This window comes from Chiloscyllium plagiosum, unplaced genomic scaffold (genome assembly GCF_037043375.1).
Source record: "Chiloscyllium plagiosum isolate Xiang-an unplaced genomic scaffold, Cpla_swu_hap1 HiC_scaffold_10, whole genome shotgun sequence".
Lineage (NCBI taxonomy): Eukaryota > Metazoa > Chordata > Chondrichthyes > Orectolobiformes > Hemiscylliidae > Chiloscyllium > Chiloscyllium plagiosum.
In genome coordinates this window covers 80,814,428-80,833,696 of record NW_028270148.1, presented here as the reverse complement: position 1 = coordinate 80,833,696, position 19,269 = coordinate 80,814,428, and the positions used below count along the sequence as shown (strand labels likewise).

At 45.1% G+C, this 19,269-nt stretch overlaps 1 protein-coding gene across 5 annotated transcripts in view; it reads right to left on the bottom strand.

Annotated features, from left to right (window-relative positions):
- The window catches only part of snx14 (sorting nexin 14), a 233,237-nt gene extending 224,032 nt beyond the window's left edge, over positions 1–9,205 (bottom strand). For 4 of the 5 annotated variants that reach the window (XM_043696228.2, XM_043696230.2, XM_043696229.2 and 1 more), the window contains exons 1-2: positions 8,873–9,062; positions 1,791–1,911 (exon numbers count right to left, since the gene is read on the bottom strand). In XM_043696228.2, coding sequence (XP_043552163.2) covers positions 1,791–1,911; positions 8,873–9,009 — 258 coding nt within the window. In that variant the 5' untranslated portion in view covers positions 9,010–9,062. The other variant, XM_043696232.2, reaches the window with a different exon arrangement.
- Between the last annotated feature and the right edge of the window lie 10,064 nt (positions 9,206–19,269).

Genomic DNA, 19,269 nt, shown 5'->3' with positions numbered 1-19,269 from the left:
ACCTAACTGCAGTAGTGCTTATTTTGTCCCCAGCACCCATGGTGTGTGTGTGCAGGTGTGAGACACAGTGAAAGACACAAGGTGCACGAATCTTTATTCAATTTCCACCACCAGGAAGATAGGAAAACACCCAAGTGGCCAGTGACAAGCAGTGCCCTTCACATCAAAGGGCAGTGCTGTCCGATCAAACAGTGAAGGGCAGGGATTAAATCAAAAGAGAGTTGGAGGGGGAAATAATACACTCCATTCCCTACGGTGCCCACCTCTCCCTGAACAACTCCAGGGTGTTGGTGGACACCGCGTGCTCCTTTTCCAGAGACACCCAGGCTCTAACATAACCGCGGAAGAGGGGCAGGCAATCGGCCCTAACGACCCCCTCCACGGCCCACTGCCTCGACCTGTTTATGGCCAGTTTGGCCAGGCCCAAGAGCATACCCACGAGGTCGTCTTCAGACCTGCCCTCCCCCTCTGTACTGGGTGTCCAAAGATCAGGAGCGTGGGACTGAAGTGCAACCAAAAACAGAGGAGGTGGTTTTTGAGTAAATCAAAAAAAAGAGTGCTTGCACCCACACCCGATATATACATAGTCCACCGACTCCACAGCACCACAGAACAAGCAGTTGGGCTGGGAATCCGTGAACCACCACAATCTGCGGTTGCAGGGGACCACTGCGTGCAGCACCCTCCACCACAGATCCCCGAGAGAAAGGGGGAGGACTCCTGCATAGAGAGCCCGCCACTGGGGATCCCCATTGTCCGGTGGCAAATGGGCATGTCAAGGGGTATCCGGGCAGTAGATGAGGGAGAAGAGGTGGACGATGTGCAGCAGCAGTCAATACAGGGCCCACTGTTTTATGTCCTTAAAGGGGACAAAACTAAAATTCCAGAGGCGGCTCAGGTTGTGGGGCACAGGTTCCTGGGGGAAATACGGGACCTTGGGGCCAATGTGAAATTCCGTCCGGGCAGGGGTGAGCGCAGATGGGATTCCACCGCACACCTGAAAATCCTCCAACTGATGCATTACGCCGGGTCCAAGCACCACTGTTTTAAGGCGTCGGATGGCAGTGGCCACGTACCGGACGTCTACCCTGCTCGCTATGAGAAAGCCAGTTTCTAATCCAAACTGCGAAATCACCCTCAATTCCATGCTTCTGCATTTTCTCCAACAGCCTACTGTGTGGAACCTTATCAAAGGCTTTACTGAAGTCCATGTATACCACGTCAACTGCCCTGCTCTCATCTACATGCTTGGTCACCTTCTCAAAAAACTCAAGATTTGTGAGACACGACCTACCCTTGACGAAACCATGTTGACTATCGGAAATCAAACTGTTGCTTGTAGATGATTATGAATCTTATCTCTTATAATCCTTTCCAAAACCTTTCCTAAAACAGAAGGCTCAGCAACTTCTGTTTTTATTTCTGATTTAAAGCATCCACCGTTCTTTCAGTTTTTAATAAATTTGTTAAACATGCTTTGCCTTTCCTAAAACCACATTGGCCATCCAATCTAGCATATTTTTCTTTAACAATAGATTCCAACATTTTGACTGGTGTCAAATAATCTGTGAAATTATATAACCATTCAATATTACACTGATACCAGCTGCAATAGACAGGACACTACATATAACAACGGCACTGTGATATGATACAATAACTGGGAAATTATACAATGGTTACATCGTAGATTGCACGAACACAGGAAAGATGGTGAATATACATTCGCCTGTATTACTTAGAAAATGACAAGTTATCAATTATTCTTGAATAAGATAATTCAGATTTACCTTTGGTTTTCGCTCAGTATGGAAGAGAATATTGGGCAAAAGTGAGTCAGGTCCAAGAGAACAATAGAAAGTCACAACTCCAGCAAGGAATGACCAGAACATCATAAGAATGTGTAGATACCTTTAGGTAAAACAGAGTGATATCACAGTAATCGCTTGTATTCAAACTTTACTAGGTTTATGTATGCATAACTTCTAATTAATTACAGAATTTTAAAATGGCTTTAAGACTTGTATTTAAGACTTAGAAGTTCTACTATAAACAAAAACACTCAAAGCACACACTACACACAGTTCACCATTCTGACTTTACCTGACATTCCCACCCAGATATGGACATTCCAATTTTAAGGCATGGGTCTATTTGCAGTCCATGGATTGTAGCAGGTCAAGAAGAAAGCCCACCACCACTTTCTCAACAACTGGGAATGGGCAATAAATGCTGGCCAGCCAGTGATGCCCTTGTCTCACAGATGAATAAAAAACACATTGGTGAAGCAGTACTGCAACTGACAGCTGGAACTGACAACCAGAAGCGGCAGATTCAAACCACTACAAATGCTGGAGGAAAGATCACAGAAGCGCTTCACAGGAGGCTCCCAAGCACTGAGGATGTCACCTAGACAGGGGACGAAACATCTGCAACACAAATTCCCAGCTCGGTGAACAGAACCACAACAACGAGCACCCGAGCTACAAATCTTCTCACAGATTTTCAAACCACTGTGCTTACCACTTCTCACCCTTTTCTCTCACCTCAGCTCTGCCTCAACCTCTACCACTTCCCTATCTTCTTCCCATCCCTCTTATCTACTCTCCCTCTTCCTTGTACCCTCCCATTCCTAAACCATAATGACCCATAAACTTTCCCCATATCCCTCTTCCTACAGGTCTGACCCACATCCATTTTCTCCCACCTCGATCCTTTCACCTCTCAAACAAGATCCCAACCCAATGCCTAACCAGCTCATATCCAACAACCCCATCTCCTGACCTCAATCTATCTACAATCTCATTTCATTACCTATGCGGTTACCAACTCACATCCAAGCATTCCAATTTTTTTTTCCAGTACCGTGAAATTATATAATTATTCTATATTACACTGATACCAACTGTGATATACAGCCACTACATATAAAACAATAATACTGTGATACAAAACAGTTCAGCTATAAATGTGTCTTTCTTTAAGGCAAATTGGCTGTAACGCCATGAGGTGAATAGTTTGTAAAGTGCAAACTTTTACAATGCATGTTGGGTATAACGTAATTGCATCGCCAACACCAAGTGTTAGTTGCATTGCGCGGGTCATGCAGGAACGCTACTATCGCATTCCAGAAGAACTGACTGTAACGGGTTCATTGTGGATTACACAAAACAGGAAACAGTAAATATATTTTGGATGTGGGTTTGCTCACTGAGCTGCATTACTTACATCCTAAATGCTATTGCATCCCCAAAGCACATCCCATCAGTTACCATATCTCCACATATCCCATTCTGTTATCCCAATCCCACACCACAACCTATTCCCTAATCTAACTCTCCCATCATCCAAATCAATTGCCACCCATTTCACATACCCCTCATATCGACTTGCTCCATCCTCTCAACCCATCCCCACTTCCCATCACCTAAATCCATGAAGATTTCACTAGTAGAGTTGACAAGGGGGAGCCAGTTTTTGTGGTATATTTGGACTTTCAGAAAGCATTCGACAAAGTCCCATCTAAGAGATTATTATGCAAGATTAAAGCAAATGGGACTGCAGGAAGTGTACTGAGATGGACAGAAAATTGATTGGTAGAGAGGAAACAAGAAGTAGGAATTAATGAATCCTTTTCAAATTGGCATGCAGTAACTAGTCGAGTGCCACAGGGATCGGTGCTATGACCCCAGCTATTCATAATATATATTAATGATTTGGATGAGGGAACAAAGTGCAATATCTCAAAGACTGCAGATGATGCCAAGTTGGGTGGGATGGTGAACTGTGACAAGGATGCAGAGGCCCTTCAGTATGATCTGGTCAGATTGGGTGAATGGACAAATCAATGGCAGATGTGGTATAATTTGGATAAATACAAGGTTATCCACTTTGGAAGCAAAAACAAGGAGGCAGATTACTACCTGAAAGGCTATAAATTGGGAGAGGGGAATGTGCAGCAGGACCGGGTGTTCTTGTGCACCAGTCGCTGAAGAAAGGCATGCAGGTGTATCAAGCAGTAAAGGAGGCAAAATAGTATGGTGGCCTTTATTGTGAGAGGTTTCGAGTACAGGAGCGGAGATATGTTGTTGCAGTTATACAGAGGCCACACCTAGCATACTGTCTGCAATTTTGGTCTCCTTTTCTGAAGAAGGATGCTCTCGCTCTCGAGGGAGTGCAGCGAAGGTTTACGTATGAGGAGAGAGTGACGAAGTTAGGACTGTTTTTACTGGAGTTCAGACAAATGAGGGGGGGAATCCCAAATAGACTTATAAAATTCTAACAAGACTAGACAGGGTAGATGCAGTGAGGATATTCCTGATGGTGAGTGTGTCCAGAACTAGGGATCACAGTCTGAGAATTTGGAGTGGACCATTTAGAACAGAGGAGGTATTTTTTCACCCAAACAGTGGTGAGCCTATGGAATTCATACCACAGGAAGTAGTTGATGCCAAAACATTGACTGTATTCTAGAGGCAGCTAGACTTAGCACTTGGGCAAATAGGATCAAAGGTTATGGGAAGAAAGCAGGATTAGGTTATTGAGCTGGACAATCGGCCATGATCACGATGAATGGCCTATTCCTGCTCCTATCTATGTTTCTATGTTCCTGTTCCCCCTGCCATAGGGCTCTTCGCCCCCAGCCCAAAAGAGCCATTTCCTCCTCTCTTCGTCCCACTACACATGCCCCTGACTACTCTCTACTTCACCCATTCCCCTTCCCGGGGACCATCTTCACGCATCTTCAGCATTCTTCTACAGCCTCCCCCACCGCCCCAGTCTTGGTGCCCCTACTTCCCCACCAATCTGATCCCTCTCGTCCCTCACTGCCTCAGTCCCCCAACCTCCAGCACCAGCCCAGTTGCGGTCCCTTCCTCCCCCAGTTCTGGTCCCTATGTGCCACCCCAACCCTATCCCAGTTGCCAACTCCACCCCCACCCCACCACAACCTGGTACACCACCTCTCGTCCACTACCCCCTCCTCCCCCACCAACCCGGTTCGGGTACCATACCTCCCCCACCAACTTGGCCCGGGACATCCTCATAAGCCGGTCCCTATGCCCCTCTCCCAGGTACCATCTAGCTCACCTGCCAGCCCAGACCCAGTATGCCTTTCCCTCAGATCCCCCTCCTCCTCCTCCTCCCCAGGCAACACTCCCCCTCTCTCCCCAACGCACCACCCCCATTCCCTGTGGGTCCAGTCCACCCTGCCTCCCCCCGCCCTTCACCCACCCATCTCCCAAAAACCCCCGTCAGTCCAGTCCCAGTCTTCCCCTTGGCCCTGCCCCGTCAGCCTGATCCCGGTCAGCCTCTTTGCCCTCTGCTGCCACTAGCCCGGTCATCCCTCTGACCCTGCCCAGCTTGCCTGATCATTCCCCTGGCCCGGTCCCAGTCTCCCTCATCTTATCTCCCTTCACTCCTCCAGTCCATTTACCCTCCACATCCGACCTTCCCTCTCCATTCTCTGGTTCCCCTCCTTCTGCTTCCCCCATTATCATCCATGGGTCCCTTCACTCAATTTCCCCTTAATCCTTTAATCACTCCTCTGAACCCTGTCCCCTTGGTCTTGTCCACTTCCCTGTTTCCACATCTCCCCTGTACTCTCCATTCCTGTCACCACCCCCCATCGATATTTGCCTGCCCCGACCCCACCCCACCCGACTCATATCATCTCTACAGTGTGGAAACAGTCCACACCGGTCCTCCGAAGAGTAAGCCACCCAGATTCATTCCCCTACTCTATTTTCCTCAATTTACCCCTGACTAATGCATATAACCTACACATCCCTGAACACTATGGGCAATTTAGCATGGCCAATTCACCTGACTTGCATATCTTTGGATTGTGGGAGGAAACCGGAACTCCTGGAGGAAACCCATGCAGAAATGGGCAGGGCCCTGGAGCTGTGAGGCAGCAATGCTAAATGAGATATTAAAGGGTTAATTTGCTCTGTTGACCTGAAGGAAATTGTGGGTAGAGTGGTACATCTCTGTCTCACAGGGAGACTAAGGAATTTACATTCCCATCTCTTGTTGTTCAGAGCCATTTGTATGGACATTTGCTAGTTATTCAGAGTAAAAGAAATTACATTATCATCACCTACTCAGAATAACATCACCTACTCAATAACAATACTGCAATTAAAATTCTGACCATATCCTTCAGTTAAAAAAACAGATTCACAACAGATCCAGTCATCTGGGGAGGATTTACATTACATTGTTTCTGGAAATGATGTGAACACTACATTGTGTCTTAAGTGGCACGTGACTGTGGGGGAATGGCTGGGTCGTCTTGTGGGCGTTACTGACTGCAGTGGGAAACTCTTGTACTGTATAAAGGAAGGACTGTTTCTTTTATTCAGAAAAATCTTTGACACGGCTCAGAAAGCTCTGCAAAGTGTATTAAGGGTTCCTCTGGAAAGCTTGTACTTGCTTAATAAAATTTTGGTTGTTCACAGAAGTTGGCATGTTGCAGTTGCATCAAGGGTGTAAGAATCTCAAGAAAAAGAACCTAACATTAACCATGCTGCCACACTTCCCAGCAGATCCTGGATCAATGAATTCAACACACGTTCGACACTGAACTTTTCTTCCGTCGCCTCCACCTCCATGCAGACTTTTTCCATCAAGACTCCCACCCACCCTCCAAGGACTCCCTCTTCCGCCTCCAACACACCGCATCTACCTGGACACCCCATGTTGGTCTGTTACCCACCCTCGATCTCTTCATTTCCAACTACCACCATGACATTGACCACCTCAACTTCTCTCACCCACTCCAACCTCTCACCATGGCAACACACAGCCCTCCGCTCCAACCCCAAACTCCATCAATTCAGCAGACCGGGGGGGGGGGGGGGGGGGGGGGTGCAGTGGTGGTTTGGCGCACCAACCTCAACACCACTGAAGCTAGGCGCCAACTTCCTACTGTCCCCTCACCTCCCATCACCAAACCATAATTTCTCAGACCATCCACAACTTCGTCACCTCAAGGGATCTCCCAGAACAGCCTCCAACCTCATAATCCAGGAACCCCGCACCACCCAGTTCTACCTCCTACCAACATTCACAAACCTGATTGCTTCAGTCGATCTAGGAGAAAGTGAGGACTGCAGATGCTGGAGATCAGAGCTGAAAATGTGTTGCTGGAAAAGCACAGGTCAGGCAGCATCCAAGGAGCAGGAGAATCGACATTTCGGGCACGAGCCCTGAAGAAGGGCTCATGCCCGAAATGTCGATTCTCCTGCTCCTTGGATGCTGCCTGACCTGCTGCACTTTTCCAGCTACACATTTTCAGCTCTGCTTCAGTCGATCCATCGTCTCAGCCTTCTCCTGCCCCACCCAACTTACTTCTGCATACATCGACACTGTCCTGTTCTCTTTGGTCCAGGAACTCCCCAGATACATTTGGGACACCACCCACACCCTCCACCTCCTCCATGACTTTCCCCAGCCCCCAAAACCTCATCTTCACCATGGACATCCAGTCCCTGTACACATCCATCCACCGTGACAAAGGCCTCCAAGCCTTCCGTTTCTTCCTCTCTCACAAACCCAACCAGTACCCTTCCACTGACACACTCATTTGATTGGCTGAAGTGGTCCTCACCCCTAACAATTTCTCATTCAAATCCTCCCACTTCCTTCAGGCAAAGAGGTAGCCATGGGCACCCGCATGGGCCCCAGCTATGTCTGCCGCTTCGTCAGGTACATGGAACAGTCCATCGTCCGCAGCTACGCAGGCACCATTCCCCACCTTTTCATCCACTACATCGGTGACTATCGGTGCCACCTCATGCTCCCACGTGGTTGAACAGTTCAACTTCACAAACACCTTCTACCCAAACCTCAAGTTCACCCGAGCCATCTCTGACACTTCCCTCCCTTTCCTGGACCTCTCTGTCTCCATTTCCAGCAACCGACTTAACACAAACATCCACTACAAACCCACCGACTCCCACAGTTACTTGGACTACACCTCCTCCCACCCTGCCTCCTGTCAAAATGCTATCCCTTATTTCCAATTTCTCCACCTCTGCCACATCTGCTCTCAGGAGGACCAATTCCACCAAAGAACATTCCAGTTGACCTCCTTCTTCAACGACCACAATTTCCCCTCCCTCATGGTCAGCAATGCCTTCCAGCACATCTTCTCCAAACTCTAGCCATCCGACACCTCAAGGAAAAATGCCTCATCTTCCACCTTGGGACCTTCCATCCACACAGGATGAATGTGGATTTCACCAGTTTCCCCTCCCCCCACCTTAACCCTGATCCAACCTTCCAACTTGAAACCGTCCTCTTACTGTTATAGTCATAGTCAAAGAGATGTCCATCTGCCTTCCCACCTATCTGCTCCATCCTCGTTTGTATCACTTTTCACCCACATCTTCATCTACCTATTGCAGTCCCAGCTACCTTCACTCCCCCAGCCCAACCACCTCCCGCCCCCCCTCCCTCGGGCCACTCCCTCCTCCTTGATGAAGGGCTTATGGTCGAAATGGCCACTCTCCTGCTCCTCAGATGCTGCCTGACCAGATGTGCTTTTCCAGCACCACACTCTAGACTCTAATCTCCAGCATCTGCAGTCCTCACTTTCCCCTCGAACACAACATACCCAATACATCTGCTTTACTTGTCCTTCCAGATGGTGGTGGATGTGAATTTGGAAGGTACTGTCCTAAGCGCCTTGACGAGTTACTGCAATGCTTCTTATTGACGGTACACCGAGCGCTGGTGGTGATGGCGAGTAGTAACATTTCTACTCTTCCTTCCTACTTTCTTCTTGCCCATCCCTCACCTTCTCCCTCAGTGACATCGTCAGACTACCCTCCCTCTAATCCACTCAGCACTCCGGCTTTTTGTTTACCTGTTAAACAGCAGGGTGGAAAGAGTGAGCAGCAACATAATGAAGCAGAAGACCGGATACTGGCGTCCGATATCCCGGAACAGGTGAAATCTGAGTCTCAAACCCAGATTCTGAACCGCCCGCCGAATTGACAACATATTGACTTCCGCCAAGGCCTGGGCTTACCAGCGCCGCGGCATTGCTCTTTCTCTCTCACCGTTTACGGCACAGGAATAGAAGCAACGCCTCCTTCCCTCGTCAGGCCTACACACAAGCCTGTTTCTGTCTCAGCCTCGCTGTCGCGGACCCATCAATCACCTCCACGCTCCAAATTCTCGACCCCGCCCACAGCCGCACGACCTGCTTCTTCTCCCGTGACGAAAGACCCCGCCCTCAGCCTCAAGCACCGCCTCCATCCCGTGACGACCCCGCCCTCAGCCTCAAGCACCGCCTCCATCCCGTGACGACCCCGCCCTCAGCCTCAAGCACCGCCTCCATCCCGTGACGACCCCGCCCTCAGCCTGATCACCGGCTCCTTCCCGTGACGATTGGTCCCGCCCTCAGCCTCTGCACCACCTCCTTCTCGTGAGACAGGCCGCGCCCTCAGCCTCTGGACCACCCCCTTCCCGTGACGACAGACTCCGCCCTCAGCCCCTGCGCCACGTCCTTCCCGAGACGAAACGTCCCGCCCTCAGTCTTAGCATCACATCCTTCCCGTGACGAAACGTCCCGCCCTCAGCCTCTGGATCACCGTGACGACAGACCCCGCCCACAACCTCAAGCACCGCCTCCTTCGCGTAATGATTGGATGTCATTCGCCTCAGGCCCCCTTCAGTTTCGATAATAATCGGCCCCAGGCCCCTCCTCCTGTGAAGCACTTCACAGGAGGCTCCCAAGCACTGAGGATGTCACGTAGACAGGGGACAAAACGTCTGCAACACAAATTCCCAGCTCGGCGAACAGAACCACAACAACGCGCACCCGAGCTACAAATCTTCTCACAAACTTTGAACACCAGGTTATCGTCCAACAGGTTTATTCAGAAGCAATACCTTTCGGAGCGCAGCTCCTTCTTCAGGTGGTTGTGGAGTAGGACTATAAGACACAGAATTTATAGCAAAAGATTACAGTATCATGCAACTGACGTGATATATTTAACAAATCTCTATTGTATATCAGTTCAGTTGCATGACACTGTAATCTTTTGTTATAGGTTCTGTCTTATGGTCCTCCTCCACAATCACCTGCAGAAGGAGCGGTGCTTCAAAAGCTAGTACTTCCAAATAAACCTGTTGGACTATAACCTAGGGTTAGGTGGGTACTGCAGATGCTGGAGATTAGAGTCAAGATTAGAGCGGTGCTGGAAAAACATAGCAGATCAGGCAGCATCTGAGGAGCTGGAAAATCAAAGGGCTTTTGCCAAAACGTCAATTTTCCTACTCCTCGGATGCTGCCTGATCTGCTGTGCATTTCCAGCACAACTCCAATCTTGACTATAATCTGGTGTTGTGTGATTTTTAACATTGTTCTCCCCATAATGATCCGCCCACCCTCAGCCTCAATACTGACTTGTCACCTTGCTGTCATGGGCCCATTAATCGTCAGATCCTGGCTTCAGCCTCAGGCCTCATCTCTCCTTCCGGAGACTCCTCCATCTACTCAGTTACGGTGGTGGAGTTTGTAATGTTGACAGGGGATGAATAAAGTATGATAGCAGGAGATTATCTTGAATCGGAAGATATAAAATCCATATAGTTGTAGGTAATAAATAAGGGTAGAACACTGGTTGAACTAGTCTTTAGACCCCTTGACAGCTACTGAATTTAAGAATAGGAGGATAATTCACACGAATGCTACAAATACACAGCATAACATCCTAATTGCAACAGATGACTTACAGCATAGCCAGATAAGTAGAATAATCTTCGTGGGACTGAGCAGGTTATTGCTAAGTGAGTGCTAATTCATAGTACTGTTGATGAAAACTTCAAAATCATAGGACACCATGTTATGGTCCAACAGATTTATTTGAAAGTAAATAAACTCGTTGGACAATAGACTGATGTTGTGTAATTTTTAACTTTGTCCATCCCGGTCCAACAGCAGCACTTCCACAAGTAAGCTTCATTTACTGATTACTGAGTTTAGAATGATGGGGCCTAACTGGCCGAGTTGAATCTGTCCTGCTTTTTATGAATAGGGCAACTATATAGTGTTGCAGCTAAATGGGAACTGCTTATCTAGGGATGTGGCAATTTCCAGAGTACATGTTTTCAGTACAATTGCCAGAACGTTGCCATGACCTATACTGTTTGCAGTGTCCAATGTCTCTAGCTACTTCTTGATATTACATGGAGTGAAAAGACTGACATCTATGATGCTGGGGATGACTGGAAGAAACAAAGACAGATTTAACACAGCACGTCTGGCTGAGGTTTGTTACAAATGCTTCAGCTTTCTCTCTTGCTGGGCTCCCACATTATTGAGGGGGGGGGATATTTGTGGAGCTTACTCCTCCACAAATTGTCCACTGCTATTCATGACTACATGTAGCAAGACTACAAAGCTTTGATTTGATCCACTGGCTGTCGAATCACTTTGTCCAATTATCACTTGCATCTCATGCCTTTTGGAACACATATATTTCAGTTTTAAGACCTCACCAAGTTGACATCTGGTGCACCTTCCTGCCACTCTTCTTGCAATCTTCAATGTATCATAGTTGATTCTCCTGGCTTGGTGGAATAATTATAATATGGGGAATATGCCAGACCACAAGGATACAAATTGTTTTGTACAATGCTGCTACTGCTGAAAGCCTACAGTGCCTCATGAACACCCAGAATTGCACCAACAGATGTTAGAAGTCTGTCCCGTTTAGTAGAGACTATGCCGCACCATATGACAAAGGGCATTTACAATATAACTGGACTTCATATCCAAACGAACTGGGAGATGATCATTCCTACTGCATGAGTGATGCATCTTTGACAGGCCAAGTAGTAAGGATAAAGTCAAGTATGAGAATCAGAGAAAAAACAGCCCAACAGCTGTGCCCTTATGCACCCAACTAATTCAATCAATAATGCTACTGCAGAACCAGTATTGGGAATGGATGCTGAAGTTATCCCCCAATTCACCCCTCAGAACTTTCTCTAAGAGTTCAACCTGGAGGAGTACTGATTTATTAGCCAGAGGTTTTGTTGCAGGGGTTTGACCTGATCCCATGAGACTTCGTGGCGTCAGAGTCAATGTTGAAGCTTCCTAAGGCAACTCCCCTCCAAATGCATATCACTGTTCTACCACCTCTGCTGCATCTGGGTCTGGTCCTGGCCTACCAGTTAGACATTGGTTCTGAGAGTGTAATCATACAAGACTATTGCTTGACCAAGCCCAACGATAGCACTCACCCTCAGATGTGAGGACATGTTTTGCAGGGTACAAGAGCCAAGTTGTATACTTATTGGGAAGACCTTAAGTGGCTTGCTAGGTGATTCAGACAGAAATGAGTCAACTGCATTGCTGGAGGTCTGGATTCACACAAGATCAACTGCACAAGGATAGTAATTTTCCTCACATAAAGGACATTAATGGTTTTTATGTAGTCATTATTGGAATTTCTTAATTTCACATTTTTATTGAATTCAAATTCCAATCTGTGCTGTGGTAGAATTCAAAACTAGCTTACTAGTTCAGTGATAATACCACTACACCATCACTCTCCGAATTGCTTTCTCCATTGATTCTATAAAGCCTTATATACCCTGTATTTGGAAGTGTGCTCGTGTTGCAAGATATCCCCCCCCCCCACATCTAAGTGTGAAATAACCCATACTTCTGCTTTAACTTAGTTGCAGTGCTACAAAAGGAAAAACACTTACACAGTATTAACTAAATGCTTATAGACAAGTAGGGAAATTTGTTGTAAAACTTGCAATCTGTCCACTACCAGCGTATTTACAAAGCTAGTCAGTTCCTTTTCTGATCCATGATTACCCCAAGCAGTTGACAGTGGAGGCTTCAACTATGATGCCATTCATTGTCAAGAGAGGCAGGTTAGGCATTAAGTGTGGAAAAAAGAATTTACATTTTTAGTTGATAACCATTCACCAGATTGATCATGGAACTAGTAATATATCTGCAACAGGTAGGGAAGAAGTCAAGTAGCCTTTTCCCTAGCGATTCTCACCATCTCTCCCGGTCTAGTGAAATTCTTCAGGACTCAAGTAGCTTTATAGGACTCCTCTTTGGATCTAATTCTATCCTTAATTTCTTCTGTTGGCCAAATCAGACCTCTCTCCTCTTGTATCCTATAACCTGAAAGGAACATTTAACTCTTGAAAGGCATGTATTTGTTCATTAACCATTGCCTGTCTGTTGACATGCCTATTACTGATATTGTCCAGTTTATCACTGCCAATTTACCCACCACACCTTAGTTTTCTTTTGTTTAGTCCAAAGAGACAGTTTGCATTTATAATCAGCAGATAGGAGGGAAACATGGATGCATAATTTCTCTGAAAATTCAGCAATACACTTATGACACTCGAGTTTTGGTAAATACTAAATTGGTTAGAGACAAAAATCTGGAGATGCTGGAATCCAAGGTAGACCAGCTGGAAGAGTAAAGCAAGCCAGGCAGCATCAGGTTGTGAAGTCAACATTTTGCATGTAATCCTTCAGTTACTGAAAAACAACATTTCTGGCTTTTGCCCATTCACTTCCTCTCCTTTCACTATCCAAGGCCCCAGCCAGATCAAAACAGCAATTTCTACCACATTCGTTAATCTCTTCTACACTGGGTGACCGATTTGCAGAACACCTACTTTGTCTGCAAAAATGACCAAGTTTCCTGTAGCTAGCTTTTTTTAAAAAAAATATTAAATTCAACACGCCCACCCCCCCACCCATAACTTAGTGTTATTCCCCTGCCTTTTGTCCGTGCAGTTATTTAGATAACTACAATCAATACTCTTGAATGCCTCAATTTGACCTGCCGCCATCATACTTACTAGCAGCACACTGCAGACCCAAATTTTCCTGCAATATACCTAGATTCTAGATGCACAGCTCAGATCATACCATTAAGTTCGCTGATGACAACTGTAATGGCTGTCTTTAGCAGGACTAACAAGTCAGCATACAGAGAGGTACAGCAGCTAACAGACAGTGCAGAGCCAACAACTTGTCTCTGAACGTGGACAAGACGAAAGATGGTTGTTGACTTCAGGAGGGTATGGAGCAACCACTCTCCGCTGGACATTGATGGCTCCCATGAAGAGCACCAAATTTCTTGGCGTCCACCTGGTCCCTCAACACCAGCTCCACAGCCAAGCAAGCCCAGCAGTGTCTACTTTCTGATAAGGTCGAGGAAAGCCCAGCTCCCATTCCCATCCTCACCACATTCTACAGGGGGTCCATTGACAATTCCAAGAGTACCCACAGCGCTGCATGGTTCAGGAATTGCAGACTGTAAGACCCTACAACAGATAGTGAGGACAGCTGATGATCTTCAGGGTCTCTCTTCCCTCCATTGCAGACATTTAAACCACACGCTGTATCAGAAAGGTTAAGAGAATCGTGAAAGACCCCACACTGCCCTCAATTAAACTCTTTTCTCTCATGCCATCTGGCAGACAATACCAAAGCATTTGGTCTGTCACAGCCATAGTGTGCAACAGTTTCTTCATTCACCCATGCCATCAGGCTCCTCAAAACTGGATCAGACTCTATTCCAGCTGAAACCCTTTACACAACTTCAAATTGCTGCTTGAACAAATGTTTTAATTATCACTCTTATTACAGTAATTTGTACACCATTGTGTTTATTGTCTTGACATGTCAGGAATTACTGTGCTGTCTTGCAAGTTTTACACTTATGCACTTTAAGCCACCCTGTGTATGAAAGTGTAGTTTGTTTTGTCCATGTAGCAACTTAGTCCTAGAGGAACACTGTCTAATTTTTACTGCAGGTGTATATGATAGAAATGAGAAATAAAACTATGTTGACGCTTGAGATTCCACATTACTTTAATATCTAAATGTTGCTCATTCTCTGTATTCAATATACAGAATGTTTGAGACTTACAAGCACTCAGGAGCAAACAAAAAGATGCATAATTCTGAAAAAAATCTTCCTCAATCTAGCTCTTATTCAGAGTTTTCTGGTTCTAGATCCTCCCAGCCAAGGGGACCAAATGCAGAATACTGCGAATGCTGGAAATCAAACTTTTTTTTTTAAATTCTGGAGAAGCTCAGCAGTTCTGGCAACATCTGTGGAGGCAGAAACAGTTTTCAAAATTAAGTCCAACATGACATCCTAAGAAACATCTTTCCTCCACCTACTGGTTGATTTCTATTTTTTTAAATATACTTCAATATCATCTCATTGTTTTAAACTCAAGAATACAGGCCCAATCACTTATCTTCATAGTACAGTGCCACCATTCCAGGAATCAGTCTGGTGAACGTTGCTGACACTTACTCTGTCACAAAACTGCAAACAAAATGGGTCCTCAACAAAATGTTATGATTCAAAGTGAAAACCCATGTGGACAGAGCCAGTCACTAAATTCAGGAGGGGAAGGTGAAATAGCTTCAGAACAAGAAACGTACATGCTCTTATGGCAAAGTGGTTGTGTTCCCACATCTGAGCTGGGAAGTCCAAATTCAAGCCTCACCTGCTTCAGGGGGTACATAACATCTCTAAACAGGTTGATTACAAAAATGTGAGGGTGAGGCGACAGCAGACATGATGGACCCAGCCAGTTAAAACATTGGGGTGGAGATCCAGGTCCAGAGGTTGAAACATGAAGCAGTGGTTAGCACTGCTGCCTCACAGCGCCAGAGACCTGGGTTCAATTCCCACCTCAGGCGACTGACTGTGTGAGGTTTGCACATTCTCCCCGTGTCTGCGTGGGTTTCCTCTGGGTGCTCCGGTTTCCTCCCACAGTCCAAAGATGTGCAGGTTAGGTGAATTGACCATGCTAAATTGCCTGTAGTGTTAGGTGAAGGGGTAAATGTAGGGGTATGGGTGGGTTGCGCTTCGGCGGGTCGGTGTGGACTTGTTGGGCCGAAGGGCCAGTTTCCACACTGTTAGCAATCTATGTAATGACATCAGGAATTTAAAACATGGCATCAATATGGAGAGGATCTGATTGGCCATTTGTGAAACTTTTAGCCTGCTGTATCTTTGCTGCCATTATAGGGACTGCATTAATGTGGTGCACCCTTTTGGCCACAAAGATCAATTCACAAGCCAGCAGTACTATGCAGATTTTGCTCTGTCAAGACCATACAGTATTCGGTGTACATCAGCCATGAACACAGGCATTTTCCACAGCCTCAATAAAATTTAGGATCTGAAACATCAAGACCCTCAGACAACCCTACTAGGATCAGACAATTACCACTATTTCCCTTAATGCTGCCTTGTTCTCTAGAATTAATCACATCTTCCCTCAGTCCCAATATTTAGCCAAGTACCAACTCAAAATACTGGTTACTGCACAGGTCATATGACGACCATCCCAAAGATATAGCTCCCATTTTGCCCAGGCAGTGTCTTATGAATCAAAAGCACTTCTTTCAGCCACCTTGTTAATACCCACATCTTACTGACCCTACTCCAATTTGCTCATGGCTCAGTTAATAATCCAGAACCTTTTTTAAAAACATTTAGCTCCTTGTTGATAATACCTTTGAAGTTGAACTTCTTTCCACGATCACAGGTATTAATGTGGAGCAACAACTGGATCCTTCCCTCTCCAACTGAAATTTCCATTTTAGCTCACGTCAAATGCCTGCCCAATGTCAGGATTTAGGACAAACGTTACAGTTACATAGAACTGCTTCCATTTGCCTTGAGTATATTGTCCACTACATTGCTATCAACTCTTCTACTCCCTACTAAAATGGCTTCCTGTACTTTGCGATTAAGTCAATTCACTCATCCTCAATGCAGCCCCTTTTCAGTCACAAGGCTGCAGTAATCTTGAAGTTACAATTCCAACAGCTTTGCTACTTGCATCTCAATTACTTTACCTGCCTCACATTCATTTACAACCTCCTGTCCATGAGCAGTTACTAGATTAGATGAGCTTAAGAGGTCTGACTGCTTCCTGAAGCAGTGTCCAGGTAACACAATTTTGATGCATTGCAGTCTCTTTAGCTCAGCCTCCAGCACAATGGCTGTATTTAAGATATCCTAGGCAGATGATTGACCTTGGATTGCACAAGTCTGAGCGCTCCCCATCTTTATAGGGTTTAATTACTTCACTGAATCAAGTTTAATTATTCCATCATTCTGCCTGTGCTTATATTTTTATTTCAATTAGTGTTCTGCTTGCTTTAATTGAAATTACAATTAATAGAAAATACTCACCAGCCAATCTAAGCTTTATAGCCAGTAAACATTAAGAAAAGTTTTACAATTACTAAATGATTCCTGTTTTACAATAATAACATTCACCAACCACTTGGCAAAAAAAACTTGCCTTTTACTGCTGCAGAAAGCCAGGAAAAGTAGAAATATTTTCCTTTCACCAATCTCCATACTAAATTCCCATGGATACCAGATTTCCAGCTAGACACTTATATCTCAGTCAAGTGTATGGTCTAAATATTTACAGGGACTCAACTTAATGGTCACCCCAGATTTGGTACCTGTAAAAAAAACTGAGGTATGAAGGAACCATTTTATCACGAACCATTCATTCCCAATTGAGAGGCATTGATGACATCAAATTACTTTTACTTTGAACAACAATAATCACAGCTGTGGTGAAATCGCCCTCACAACTTAGGTCACACACATGGTTGATTTTTCTCTGGAAAATTCAACCCTATAGAATCAGTGAGAACATGCACCCCACCCCTCCCCCATTACAGGCTCAATCACTCATGCATTTGCTACCATTAGGTTTATAAGTGATTTTCAAACTCCATTATTTTTTCAACGAAGGAGAGAATTCTCAGACTAGCTTCACTCCCAACAACCTTCTTGGAAAAAAAGAAAACTGACTGTCAGGATCTTTTAAGTAAGCAAAGTATACGTTATATCTTTAAAACAGATCTTTAGTTTTAGTGAACACTTAGAGATTTTTCACAATACCTGCAGCTAAGCTTACTTTTAAAAAAAAAAGTATTTATGCTTTTTTTTTAAGGGATAAGAAAAAGGGAGATCTTTTTCCTCATAGCTCCTCCAAGTCCTTCCATGAGCCATTTAACACAGCAGTCCTGTTGAGTCCAATCAACTTATGACTGCAGACACTGAATAGCGAAGAACACTAGTAAGGGGTTTATTCCTCTTCCTAGGACAAGCACAAAAAGACAATCATGCAATAGCAAGTCCTAGTGAGGGAAAAATTAAATTGCAGAAGGCCAGCAATATAATTAAACAGAACACTCAATGAATCATAGAGTCACCCAATGCGTACCATTCATTAAGATGGATTTTATGAATTGTCCATAAAGTTATGTTTAATTTTCTGCAATGCAGTATCTGGAGCAGGAACTACTTATTTTAGAGCCATGGCTGTAGTCATTTCATTGGTGAGTAGCGTGTGAGAAAGAAGAGGTAGAGAAAGAAGAGATTTAAAAAAAAGAGTCAGCCCCTGAACGAGTATGCAAAATGTAATGTGTACTGTCTGGTCTCTCAATTGAAAGAAGAAAATTCCAGCAGCCCAGTTCATACCACTGTGAAGACCAGAAAAGATCAAAGTTCAATCTTAGCACACCTGTTTAGTGAACTGGGATGGTTAAGTTAACCACAGTAACTCTGGATCAGGTAAAACAGAAGTTGCTAGAGAAACTCAGCATCTGCAAAGACAAAGTTAACCTATCGTCCAGTGACCCTCTTTCAGTGCAGCTCTGTAGGTCACGAGACTTGAAATGTTTTCTCTCCAGACAGAACTAAACCAGAGTTCCTCCAATATGTTTTTGTTTACTTTTGTTTTTAAAAATATAATGACTTACAATTCCAATAAACAAATGCACATTACATTTGGCGAAAAAACAACTACAATACCCTATAATTGCATAACCTAAACTGTAGAGGATCACAGAAGAGACAAAACTGCAGATGCTGAAATCCAAAAGTAGACAAGCAGGAGGATCGAAGAACACAAAGCCAGGCAGCATCAGGCAGCGGAGAAGTCAACTTTTCACATATAACCCTTCTTCAGGAACCAAAAGTAATGATCACTTGAGTGGCAATCTAGAGTTAAGAACTCCCTAACAAAAGTACAAATATCAAACTTGCCTTGCATTTTAAAATCATTTTCTAAAGCACAGTGAGGGAGTCAACAATTCTAAGTTGCCTTTTAGCTACTTCACTGTCAGCCTGTTTTGATGAACCCATACAAACCTAAAGAACAGTTTGATTTTCTGAATACTGTACCCTTTTGAACACTGGAACT